The sequence below is a fragment of the Trachurus japonicus genome, chromosome 21 (assembly GCF_045865225.1).
Source record: "Trachurus japonicus isolate A0001 chromosome 21, Traja_1.0".
NCBI classification, from domain to species: domain Eukaryota; kingdom Metazoa; phylum Chordata; class Actinopteri; order Carangiformes; family Carangidae; genus Trachurus; species Trachurus japonicus.
Window position 1 is genome coordinate 33795614 of NC_140927.1, and position 12945 is coordinate 33808558.

A 12945-nucleotide genomic window follows, 5' to 3' on the forward strand; every position below is an offset into this window, starting at 1 on the left:
TTGAAGTTGACTTGATGTGACCAAGCATGGGCCACACATGGAAATATTTCAACTTTTTTTTTTTTTTTTTTTTAAATCAACAGACACAACCCTTACGAAAGAAAAATATATTTACCAATGTATTACTTGAAATACATTGTAATATATTAATTTTCCAATACATTATTGTAAATATATGGAAAAATATATTGATGACACATATATTATACAACATATTATATGTTGATGTAATATATTGTAATATATTGCAAGATATTGAAAAATATAAATATTAAATCCCATATATGGGAATATATTGCCTAATACATCACATGATAATTTCCAATATACTGCAATATATTATTATTTCGTAAGGGAAGCAGTAACTTGTTCTCTTTTTAACTAGGCTACTTAAATCACAGGAGCATAAACTACATAAGCTACATTATGTCAGCTTTACTTGCTTACATTTCACAGAAAAAAATCCCATTAAAAATGGATCGATTAACTGCAATTAATTTAATTTAATTTAATTTAATCGATTAAATTCTTACCGACAAGTAATCGATAGTCGATTAATTGTTTACATCCCTAGTGTTGTGTGTATTCATGTACAGGAACAGAGACACAGTGAGCAGCAGTGAAGGGGTTAAGGTGGACTATAATAAAGTCAGGGGGAGGAAACAGCAGCTCTTTGATATCAGAGGTGGCCTCGCTCATTAAACTGCTCTCACACACACCTACACACACACACACACACACACACACACACACACACACACACACACACACACACTTACACACACACATTACCTGTATAAAACAGCTTTGTCTGCTCCAAACACTCCAACTATTAAATCTGAAAGACAGAAACACATCAGCTGTTTTTCAGTCCGTGGATTAAATCCTGCTGTGCCTCAGTGTGTGTAATGTGTATAATGTGTGTGTGTGTGTGTGTGTGTGTGTGTGTGTGTGTGTGTGTGTGTGTGTGGTTGTGTGTGTATTAGGGCTGGGACGATACGCTTTTCTCCCGATTCGATTCTTCTACGATTTTTTGGATGGCGATTCGATTTAAATTGCGATTCTACGATATTGCCGATTCTCTCGATTTTTAGTCTTTAGCATTTTTAACATTTATCTGCACACAAATACTGTAGGAGCCTATAAATTAACATACTCCATTATAATGTGAACTTAAACCCTTTTCAAAACCTGGACTCTCTGGATGTGAAAAAGGCGAACAAATGAACATTGCACAATATTTTAAAAAATTAAAAAAATAAAAAAATCCCCCCAAAAAATCGTAATTTTTTTCAAAAATCGATTACCGGTATTTATTTATTTATTTATTTTGAAATTTTTTTATTTTTTTTACTGTAGGCCTACTCTCTGTACTCTCTGTATGTAAAAAAGGCTAACACATGCACATTGCACAATATTTAAAATAAATAAATAAATAAAAATTCCCCCCCCCAAAAAATCGATTTTTGAAAAAGAAAATCGATTTTTGAAAAAAAAATCGTCAAAAAAGGTATCGCAATATTTATGTGAATCGATTTTTTTCCCACCCCTAGTGTGTAATGTGTTTGTGTGTAATGTCTGTGTGTATATGTGTGTGTATGTGTGTGTGTGTGTGTGTGTGTAGTGTGTAGTGTGTATAATGTGTGTGTAATGTGTGTGTGTGTGTGTGTGTGTGTAGTGTGTATAATGTGTGTGTAATGTGTGTGTGTGTGTGTGTAGTGTGTATAATGTGTGTGTAATGTGCGTGTGTGTGTGTAGTGTGTATAATGTGTGTATAATGTGTGTGTGTGTGTGTGTGTGTAGTGTGTATAATGTGTGTGTGTGTGTGTGTGTGTGTGTGTGTGTGTATAATGTGTGTATAATGTGTGTATAATGTGTGTGTGTGTGTGTAGTGTGTATAATGTGTGTATAATGTGTGTGTGTGTGTGTGTGTGTGTGTGTGTGTGTGTGTGTGTGTGTGTGTGTGTGTGTAGTGTGTATAATGTGTGTATAATGTGTGTGTGTGTGTGTGTGTGTGTGTGTGTGTGTGTGTGTGTGTGTGTACCTGGGTATCCGTTCTGGTCGATGTCCGTGTTTCCCGTCATGGAGTATCCGAAGCTGGCCGGCATGTAGCTGGAGGCCCAGCGGCCCTTCAGCTCCTACAGGACACACACACACACACACAGCAGAGTCAGACTGAGACCGTGATGTCATCCACCACGCCGTGATGTCATCCACCACGCCGTGATGTCATCCACCACGCCGTGATGTCATCCACCACGCCGTGATGTCATCGACCACACTGACCTGAGAGGGCGTGGGGTCGGGCCCCCGCGGCCGGCCGTTGTGGATGTAGACGAGGCCGTGGTGGTCGGGGCCGCCGTACGGGGCCGAGATGGCCACATCTGGAGGGGGAGGGGGAGGGGGGGAGAAACTTAAAGGGATAGTTCAACATTTTCTGCAAATTGGCCCATTGCCATAATACAATACAATACTTCTGACAGCTGTGGTTAAGTGTCATTCGGTAAGTTATGTCACTTTTGATGCAAAGTTGACATTTGCCCCGTTTACATGAGAGGGTTAATTCCGAATTAAAATCATTTAATTCTGAATTAAAGTTAATTCCGCTTTAAAAAGATCATGTAAACACTTAATTCCGAGTGAAAATATAATTCGGATTTAAACTTAATTCCGAATTAAGTGGGTGGTTTATTCCTATTTTAAAGCGGAATTAATTAATTTCTCTATCATGTAAACGTTTATTCTTTTTAAAATTAATTCCGGTCGTTCTGCGCATGCGTATTAACTGACTCGCCGCTCTGTGTGTGTGTCGCGGTGATAATTTAATCGTGAAAAGTAGGTTACAACACACACAACATAACGTTACAGCCGCAGTGTTGTGAGTGAGTCATGTCGGGACAACCAGGCTTCATGAACCCGCTTCACAGACCCCGGTGCCCGGCCGCCGGTGGCTCACACACCGGGGAAGGCGATCCGGGCAGTGAGGGTGTGTGAGCCCCAGCGCCGCCGGCGCTTGGGGCGGCCAGGCGGGGAAGGAGCTTCGCCTTCCCCGCCGTAGCAGTAGCGGCGGCGGGTGCGGCCAGGCTCACACACCCAGGGAAGGGAAGGCCATCCTGGCAGTTAAAGGGATAGTTCAACATTTTGGCAAATTGGCCCATTGCCATAATCGCTATAGTCATAGCAGTAGGTTCATTACCTTTAATTGTAGGTGTAAGCTATTTTCAGTACGGCGGAGCGCAGCAGCTGGCTGCTCAGAGCTACGCTATGGAGGCTAAGGGAATTTCTTGGTTTCCCTCATTAAACTCATCAAATTCAACATCCCAAAACTCCACAGCGCTTTTGTAGACAAGTTGTGAGCTGCACAACCACCACGCTATGAGATAATGACGGAACGATACGAAACGGAGCCGTTTTCGAGGTAAATACAGGGTAAATACGGAGACTGCTTGCTGAAAAACTGTCCCTGAATGCAACGCGCATCAGCGGTTTTGTATGAATTTACCTCGAAAACGGCTCCGTTTCGTATCGTTCCGTCATTATCTCATAGCGTGGTGGTTGTGCAGCTCACAACTTGTCTACAAAAGCGCTGTGGAGTTTTGGGATTTTGTATTTGATGAGTTTAATGAGGGAAACCAAGAAATTCCCTTAGCCTCCATAGCGTAGCTCTGAGCAGCCAGCTGCTGCGCTCCGCTGTACTAAAAATAGCTTACACCTACAATTAAAGGTAACGAACCTACTGCTATGACTATAGCAATTATGGCAATGGGCCAATTTGCCAAAATGTTGAACTATCCCTTTAAGAGGAGAAACTTTCTGCTTCTAAGTTGTTGTTAAGTTCAGGAGCAGCGGAGCGGCTCGCGGCTGCAGCTCTGTTCACTTCACACACTGAGAATAAAACACGTGTACCCTCTGTCCAATCAGAACGCTTCCCAGACGTTGAGCGGAATTAAATAAAGGCGATTTAACACCCTAATTCGGAATTATCATGTCCATGTAAACTCGAAGGAAAATATTTTAATTCCGAACTATTTAAAGCGGAATTAATTAATTCCGCTTTAAAAACATCATGTAAACGTGGTAAGTGTTTGAGATGTTTTTGTTCTGACAACTTGACATAAAGACAATTTAAACTGTCATAGCAGACCTGATTGGCAAACTTTAAAAACTATGTCAAGTTGTCAGAACAAAAACATCTCAAACAATGCCAACTTTGCATTAAAAGTGACATAACTTACCGAATGACACTTAACCACAGCTGTCATAAGTATTCATTGATGTTTATGACAGTGTTATGTCAATCTTATGAATACCTATTCAAGGGTAACGTTATTGTCCCTGCAGTACACATAACAGATAAAAAACCAGTACATTTGACATTCCTCACACAATTCTCCCATTCACACAGATAAATATAAATATGGTAGATAAAAAGTACTGATGAGAAACTATTAAAAACTCAAATAAAGTGTAGGAGTGTCTGGAGCATTAAAAAGATTTTTAAAAGAAAGAAAGAAAGAAAAAAAAAAGCTCAAAAGTACAATCTCAAGAAAAAGAATGAAAAATAGGGATACGTTACCACACAGAGTTGTTTTAGAGGGAAATTCATGCAAAACCGCTGATGCACGTTGCCTTCAGGGACAGTTTTTCATCAAGCAGTCTCTGTATTTCCCTCTAAAACAACTCTGTGTGGTAACGTTGTGTTATTATCTCATAGCGTGGTGAATGTGCAGGTCACAACTTGTCCACCAGAGCGTTGTGGAGTTGTTGGATTGTCTATTTGATGAGTTTGATGATGAGGGAAACCAAGAAATCCCATGAGCCTCCGTAGCGTTGAACTATCCCTTTAAAGAAACTCCGAAACGTAAAGAAGCTTCAAGAACGTGTGTGTGTGTGTGTGTGTGTGTGTGTGTGTTACCGTTGAAGCCGTCCATGTCCAGGTCTCCCAGAGCGGCGATGGCCGATCCGTACCTGGCGTAGACCTCCGAGCCCGTCAACACCTGAGGAGGATGGAAGGAGAATCCACCTCGACCGAGGTACACGGACACCTACACACACACACACACACACACACACAGTTCGGTAGGGGTGGGAGAAAAAATCGATTCGAATCAATTTTTAAATCGATTTTTCTTTTTCTAAAATCATTTTTTTAAATATATATATATTGTGCAATGTGCATTTGTTCGCTCCTTTTTTACATCCAGAGAGTCCAGGTTTTGAAAAGGGTTAAAGTTCACTTTATAATGGAGTATGTTAATTTATAGGCTCCTACAGTGTTTGTGTGCAGATAAATGTTAAAATGCAGCAGTTTACCTCAGTCTATATCTCATTTTGTCAGAAAGGTTTCAGAGGCGTTTTTTCTATACTCTTACTGTATACTCTATACTATTTTTGCCTCTTTTTTTGATGATTTTTATAAATATATACCGATTTTTCTAAAAAAAATTCTAAAAAAGAATTTAAAAATATTTTTTTAATCTATTTTTGAAAAGAAAAAAATCCATTTTAACATTTTGTTTTAGAATTAAAAAAAAAAATTCAATTTTTTTTTAACAATTTTTGAAAAGAAAAAATCTCTTTAAAAATTTTTTTTTTAGATTTCTTTTTTTATTAAAAAAAATCAATTTTTACTCATTTATTTTTGCCTCTTTTTTTGACAATTTTTATACATATATGCTGATTTTTATTTTAAAAAATCTATTTTTGAAAAGAAAAAAATCTATAAAATTTTTTTTTATAATTAAAAAAAAAATTCTAATTGTTTTTTAATCTATTTTTGAAAGAAAAATTTTTTTTTTTTTTTTTTAGAATTTTATTTTTACTATTAAAAGAAATCGATTTTTGAAAAAAAAATCGATCTATAAAAATTATTTTTTAGAATTTTTTTTTTTTTTTATATTGTGCAATGTGCATTTGTTCGCCTTTTTTACATCCAGAGAGTACAGGTTTTGAAAAGGGTTTAAGTTCACTTTATAATGGAGTATGTTAATTTATAGGCTCCTACAGTATTTGTGTGCAGATAAATGTTAAAATGTAGCAGTCAGAAAGGTTTCAGAAGCCTGTTTTTTCTATACTCTTTTATTTTTGCCTCTTTTATGCAGTCCAGGATTTTGAAAAGAGAGTAAACATATATATTATTGCTGCTGAATAAATCTTAAAAACTGACTTACATGTGAAATATGTTTCCTGGAATAGTCTGTAGACAATCATAATCATTCAACTGTTTCACTGCTGTTAAAAATGCAGAATAAAAATCGAGAAAATCTGCAATATCGTAGAATCGCAATTTAAATCGAATCGGCATCCAAAAAAATCGTAGAAGAATCGAATGGGGAGAAAAGCGTATCGTCCCAGCTCTAGTGTTCAGTGTGTGTGTGTGTGTGTGTGTTTCCTACCTGTCCCACTTCCCTGAGTTTTCCATCGGAGCCTCGGTCCATGAAGAGAGGAGCTCCGACCAGCAGATCCATCATCCTGGAGACGGAGAAGAGGAAGGAGAAGAAACTCTGAAACAGCTGATGAACAAACTTTTTAAAGTGTTTTTAAAGCAGCGCTGTGATGCGTTCACTGACCCGTCGTTATTCACATCCGAGGCAGCGACCGAGTGTCCGAAGTAGGCGGCCATCTGCAGACGGACAGGAAGTCAGACAGGAAGTCAAAGATACTTTATTTACCCACACTGCAAAAACTTAAATTCTTTACAAGAATATTTGTCTTGTTTCTTGTCAAAATGTCTCATTTCTAGTCAAAACTAATCTCATTCCACTTAAAATAAGACTCATCACCTAAAAATGTACTTGTTTTTAAATAATTTTCACTTGTTTCAAACTAGTTTTCACTTGAAATAAGTAGAAAAATCTGCCAGTGAAAGCAAGTTTTTTGTGCTTGTAATAAGAAAGAAAAACTTGCTCCACTATCAGATTTTTCTACTTATTACAAGTGAAAATCTGTTTGAAAGAAGTAAAAAGTGTCTAAAAACAAGCTGCTTTTTATGTGTATGTTCTTATTTTTAGTATAATTAGATTTATTTTGACTAGAAATGACATTTTGACTAGAAATAAGACAAATATTCTTGGTAAGATTTTGAGTTTTTGCAGTGCAGACCCCCCAACCGTCACCACCTCGTCTGTGAACGTGTGTGTGGATTTATACAATTTGTAGGTAGATGAAAGTGAGAAATTTATATTTTCTTATGATAACATTAAATATTTAGCATGACGAAAATAATTTAAGTCATTTTCACGGGAGTTTGCGGCCGTTTGTTTGACGTTGCCATGGAGATCTGTGGCCAAATCTGGCGAGAGTGTGTCGTAGAGACAGAGACAGGTCTGGAACAAAGTGGATTTTCTCCTGATGTGTCAGTCGGAAAATTGTCCATTTTGGTGTCAAACTGTTCAGAAGAGATGTGGCTTGTGAAAAATGAGTCCAAAATTTACTTCAGTGACCGTGGGCAGAAAGGACAGACCATAATCTGTGTTCACGTTAAATTTTCCCATTGGAGTCAATACACTCTACTATGCTGCCTCTGGTCTCCCTAAAGGGGGCGTGGCCATAGAGCAGAAGCCCAGTGACATCATACAGGAAGCTGACTCCTCATGGGGGGGCGGGGCTTAGAAACCGTTTGACATCACGGCTGACGTCAAACGGCGTTGCTATAGAAACGGTGAGTGAGGCTGTAGCTTTACCTGAGTCCCTGTGAAGTTCTCCATGGACTGCATGTTCTGACCGTTGAAGATGCTCACCTGAAAGATCGACACACAGAGCGTCAGAGTGTGTAGGTGTGTGTGTGTAGGTGTGTGTGTGTGTGTAGGTGTGTGTGTGTGTGTGTGTGTGTGTGTGTGTATGTGTGTGTGTGTGTGTGTGTGTGTGTGTGTAGGTGTGTGTGTGTGTGTGTGTGTGTGCACTCACGTAGCCCAGGGCCTTGTCTCCTCGCGGTACCCCGGTCACATAGTCTACAGAGGAGACAGTCGTCATGGAAACACAACCCCACAACACTGACCTTGACTCACACAATTAAATTGACCCTTTGTCGATTACTGTTGCTAGGTTGGACAAACAATGGTCAGGGAAGGGTTAACTAACTCCCATTGGAAACCTTTGGAAATTAGGCAGATCTAAATTGCTTGTAAGGAAATTTTGAATTAACTTGTACATCAGAAAAATGGCGTCCGTGATAGAAGACAGACGTGGCTAAAGAGCGACTGAACGGGCATTACACGACTTTTCCGTAAAGTGGTGAAAAGTCATTGTTTTGGTCACGCTAGCTAACGTCACTAGCTAACACTTAATCTCCGCCGATCTCACGTTTCTCCTCGTAAAACTTCACAAAGTTCTTTGAAGGTTAAAGTAATATAGGCCTAGTATCCACCACTTTCCGGAGAATGACGCTGGGTGTCGCCATGACGCTCCATTCCACCGGAAACTCGTTTTTTTTTTGTATTGTTGATAGACGACTTTATTTATAATCATCACGTCATTTTAATGAGAACAATACGGACGAGGTTTTAGCTTTATGTCACATTTTCACGTCACTATATCACCGTTGTGACTACTCTGATGTTTATGAAGTCTATAAAACGAATTGTTGAACAAACATATATTAGATTAGCTGGGCTAACCATTAGCTGTTAGCCGTTAGCAGCAGTGTCAATAAACAATAACTCAATAAACGGCCCATGAAAAAAATATTTTTATATACAGAAATAGTAATGTTTGTTCAATAATTCGTTTTATAGACTTAACAAACATCAGATTTAGTCAAAACAGTTTTGGCAGCCCGGAGCCCCCACTAACGCTACCAGTTAGCCGCTAACGCTACCAGTTAGCCGCTCGCTAGAACGCTACTAAAACCGACTTCCGTTGTGGTGTGACGCAATGGATCATGGGAAAATAAAGTGGTGGATACATAATGTCTTGGGTTTGGGGAATGGGATAAAAATGACTCTGGGAATACGTTCCAGATATCGTGAGTCGCTATTGCAGGAACCCCAGACACATTTTAACTATATTGAAAAATGAAAAAGTAGTTTTTGCCGAAAAAATTGCTGCTGTCTACCTCTGTCTGGTTTCATAGAGTTTCATCCCAGAGTCGTCCAACCTTCGAACGCTGCGCAACACGTGACATGGGGAGAAGCGCTCTGATTGGTGGATCAGCAGACCAATCAGAGGGCCAACAAAGGGTCAATTGGTTTAATATTGACTGATTGATAAATTAAAGGGACAGTCTGGGTGTCCTGTTTGATAGTTACTGTTATTGATCTGATTATCTGACTGACTGGCAGCCAATAATCAATAATCAGTGGCTGAGCTCACCTTCTTTCCCATCGTCGTTGAAGTCTCCGACTGTCACAGAGTATCCTGGAGCACACACACACACACACACACACACACACACACACACACACAGTCAGTACAAAGATGAACCACTAGGGTTGCAAAATTCCGGGAATTTTCAATGTTGGAAACTTTCCATGGGAATTTATGGGAATTAACGGGAATATATGGGAATAAACGGGAATAAATCCGAAATTTACAAAATTTAAGGTTGGCCCTTAACAGGCAACTTAAAGCAGAAGTAAGTGATAAATATAGTTGGGGGAAATATATTGTAGCATAATATTGGCTAAAACAACTAGATTTAATGCAAGTACACTTGAATATCTATGCTATTCCTCAATCACATGCACACTGCTACTGCACACTGCATATTTTTTTTATTTGGGGGGGTAGTAATATTTTACTCAACATTCATCATATTTTTGTTGTTCAGTAAAAGAATTGATTGTTCATACCAGAATTAAAACTTGATAAAGTTCTACTCACAAATAAATCTGTTGAAATGTTTTTTAATTGTATTATTTTGCATGGATGTCTGCTTATGACAAAACAAAATATTTGCATTTATGTTTAGATATGATACAGTTTGTTTAAATTATCCCAAATTTCCAGTTAATTCCCATAAATTCCCATAATTCTAATGGAAAGTTTCCAATTTGGAATATTTCCAAAATTCCCCAGTTTAACTTCCCATGGAAAGTTTCTGGAAAATTTCCAGAAATTTACTGGAACTTTTCCACCCCTTTGCAACCCTATGAACCACACATGTCAGCAGGTGTGTGTGTGTGTGTGTGGTTACCTAGGTAACTGTCGTCGTACTCGGCGCCGGCGGTCTTGGTGGCGAGGCTGTTGCCGTACGGAGTGATGTAATCCTTAGTGACACGTTTGAGAATCTCAGAGACGTCGTCAGAGATCAGCTGACCTGAGGGACAACCAGGGACACAACCTTAAAGAACCTTAAAGGGATAGTTCACCCACAAAATTGAAATTTCCCTCATTATCTCCTCCCCCTCATGTGGACTAAGGGCTGGGAGAAGTTTCAGAGTCCTCCGTGGCTTCTCTGAGTTACAGGGGGTCTCGGCGTAGCAGTGCATGTCCATATAACGGTTGCAAATGTATACCAACTGTCTTCGTAACAAAAAGACACACCAAAAAACATCCAAATACCTCCATGCTGCTCGTATGTAATGTCTGTCTTGTATTGAAGCCCCAAAATGCGAAATTGTCCCGAAAAAAATTAAATAAGTCTATATTTCAAGCTTGTTTTGTAGCGGAAGCTTCTCGAAGCTCCTCTTCCAAATCTCTATCTTTTTGGTGTGTCTTTTTGTTATGAAGACAGTTGGTATCCATTTGCAACCGTCATATGGACATGCACTGCTACGCCGAGACCCCCTGTAACTCAGAGAAGCCACGGAGGACTCTGAAACTTCTCCCAGCCCTTAGTCAACATGAGGGGGAGGAGATAATGAGGGAAATTTCAATTTTGGGTTAACTATCCCTTTAAAGAACCTCAGAGAGAGACGTTGCGTTCTCTCAGATCAAGAACATCTTCATCATCACGTTGTAAACACACAGACAGACTGACTGACCCTGCCAGTAGAAGCTTCCTGGTCCTCCCACCACCACTTTGTTGTTCTTCTGAAGAAAAGAAAAGAGAAACTTCATGAGTCAGTGGTCACACAGTCTCCTAGCAACAACTATATTACTGTTATACATGAATATACTATACTACACCTCCTAGGATAATAACAACATGACTGTATCCACCACTACGACGCTGGGTGTCGCCATGACACTCCATTCATTACATTTTAGATTAACGTTAGCTGTGCTAACCGTTAGCTGTTAGCCGTTAGCAGCAGTGTCAATAAACAATAACTCAATAAACGATCCATGAAAAAAATATTTTCTCCAGCGGATATCCTAGTTCCAACATGACTGAGCTAACTGGAGTAGTTCCATGTCGTGTCCCACAACGGGAGGGTCTTAACAGCTGACGTCCTGATGTTAGCTTAGCTGCTGCTGTTAGCTGTCAGCAGCAGCAAAGCTAACAACTACGATAACCATGACTAAGTTAATTCCAATAACGTGCACACAGAAATAGTAAAGTTTGTTCAATAATTCGTTTTATAGACTTAACAAACATCAGATTTAGTCCAAGACTCTGATTCTTCTTATGTTTTTTTTTTTTTTTTAGGGGATAGCTTTAACCGGGGACAGGTCGGCCAAATCCGGGACGTCTGGTCACCCTAACATAATATATATATACACACACTATATATATATATATATATACATACACTATATATATATATATATATATTAGGGCTGTCAAACGATTAATTTTTCTAATCGCGATTAATCGCATTTTTTCCATAGTTAACTCGCGATTAATCTCTATTAAAAATATTATATGTGGCGCTTTGGACTTTCAACACTCCAAAGTGTTATAATCTCTAGACAAACAACTTTTAGACCAGACCTAGCAGGCCTAGTACCTAATCATAACACATGATGCATGAAACTCACACAGAATTGAAACGAATTGCATCCAGTGGAAATTGCCCTTTACTTTGCTACACCTCTGCCTGGCCACGTGCATTTGTTGACAACCGAAGCCGTCAAAAAATCAATACATGGCCATGTGCATTTGTTGACAACGAAGCCGTCAAAAAATCAATGGATGGAGCTGTGGATATATGTTAGACTGTGTATATTTGTGTAGCAACCAACTTGAAGGTGGCTTACCGCCACCTACTGGACTGGAGGTCCCTCACTCCAGTCCTCCAGTCCAGCAGACAGAGGACAAAATGGGCCGCGATTAACCGCGATTAAAAAATTTAATCTCGTTAATTTTTTTAATTAATCTCATCGCGATTAACGCGTTAACTCTGACAGCCCTAATATATATATACTGTCACTGACCTTCAGGAAGTCAGCGCTGAAGCCGGCCTGACAGAAACCCTGACCCTCTGGGGAGTTGGCCGCTGCACAGGAGACACATCATCATCATCATCATCATCATCATCATCATCATCATCATCATCATCATCATCATCATCATCATCATCATCACAGGGAGGAGACAGAGGACATAGAGGAGGACGTACAGGATCTGCAGGGAGAATACTCCACCACTGTGTCTTCTTTCTTCAGGTAACACGTCCCCACTGGCTCTCGCTCAGAGACACCGAAGGTCGACCACTGGTACAGAGGAGCACACGCCTACAGACAGAGAGACAATTAGTCACTGTAATGGTAAATCTTAATATTCCTTTGTTTGAATCACTTGAGACGTTCCTACACCCTACTTTCCCAGACTTCCTTCTGCAATTGTAAATTCAAGTTCCTTTACACTTAACCATCTGTGATGCCCAACTTCCCACTTCCTAATTCACACTCAAACCCCTTTGTATTTTAGACTGTATCTCTTAACTCCGTACCTGGGGAGACCGGTGATGATACCTTCAAAGGCGAAGGCGTGAAAACACAACTAGGGAAGGGGCCGGCCAAAGGACACAAACACACCCCAGAAGTGGACCTTCCTTCCCTCAGCTATAAATGTTTAGGTTTTCCCCATGTTCAGGGTCTTTTCTTTACCATCACCCGCTC

The 12945-nt window shown here is 39.6% G+C and overlaps 1 protein-coding gene across 2 annotated transcripts in view; it reads right to left on the reverse strand.

The window, feature by feature from the left end:
• Positions 1-12945, reverse strand: part of itgav (integrin, alpha V) — a 50142-nt gene that overhangs the window by 21336 nt on the left and 15861 nt on the right. Inside the window, exons 4-16 of one of the 2 annotated variants that reach the window (XM_085765035.1) lie at positions 12444-12558; positions 12259-12320; positions 10923-10971; positions 10133-10255; positions 9310-9354; positions 7906-7949; positions 7683-7739; positions 6570-6622; positions 6396-6471; positions 4916-5045; positions 2287-2384; positions 2045-2138; positions 793-838 (exon numbers count right to left, since the gene is read on the reverse strand). In XM_085765035.1, the coding sequence (XP_085621161.1) occupies positions 793-838; positions 2045-2138; positions 2287-2384; positions 4916-5045; positions 6396-6471; positions 6570-6622; positions 7683-7739; positions 7906-7949; positions 9310-9354; positions 10133-10255; positions 10923-10971; positions 12259-12320; positions 12444-12558 (992 nt within the window). The remainder of the gene's footprint in view (positions 1-792; positions 839-2044; positions 2139-2286; positions 2385-4915; positions 5046-6395; positions 6472-6569; positions 6623-7682; positions 7740-7905; positions 7950-9309; positions 9355-10132; positions 10256-10922; positions 10972-12258; positions 12321-12443; positions 12559-12945) is intronic. The other variant, XM_085765036.1, reaches the window with a different exon arrangement.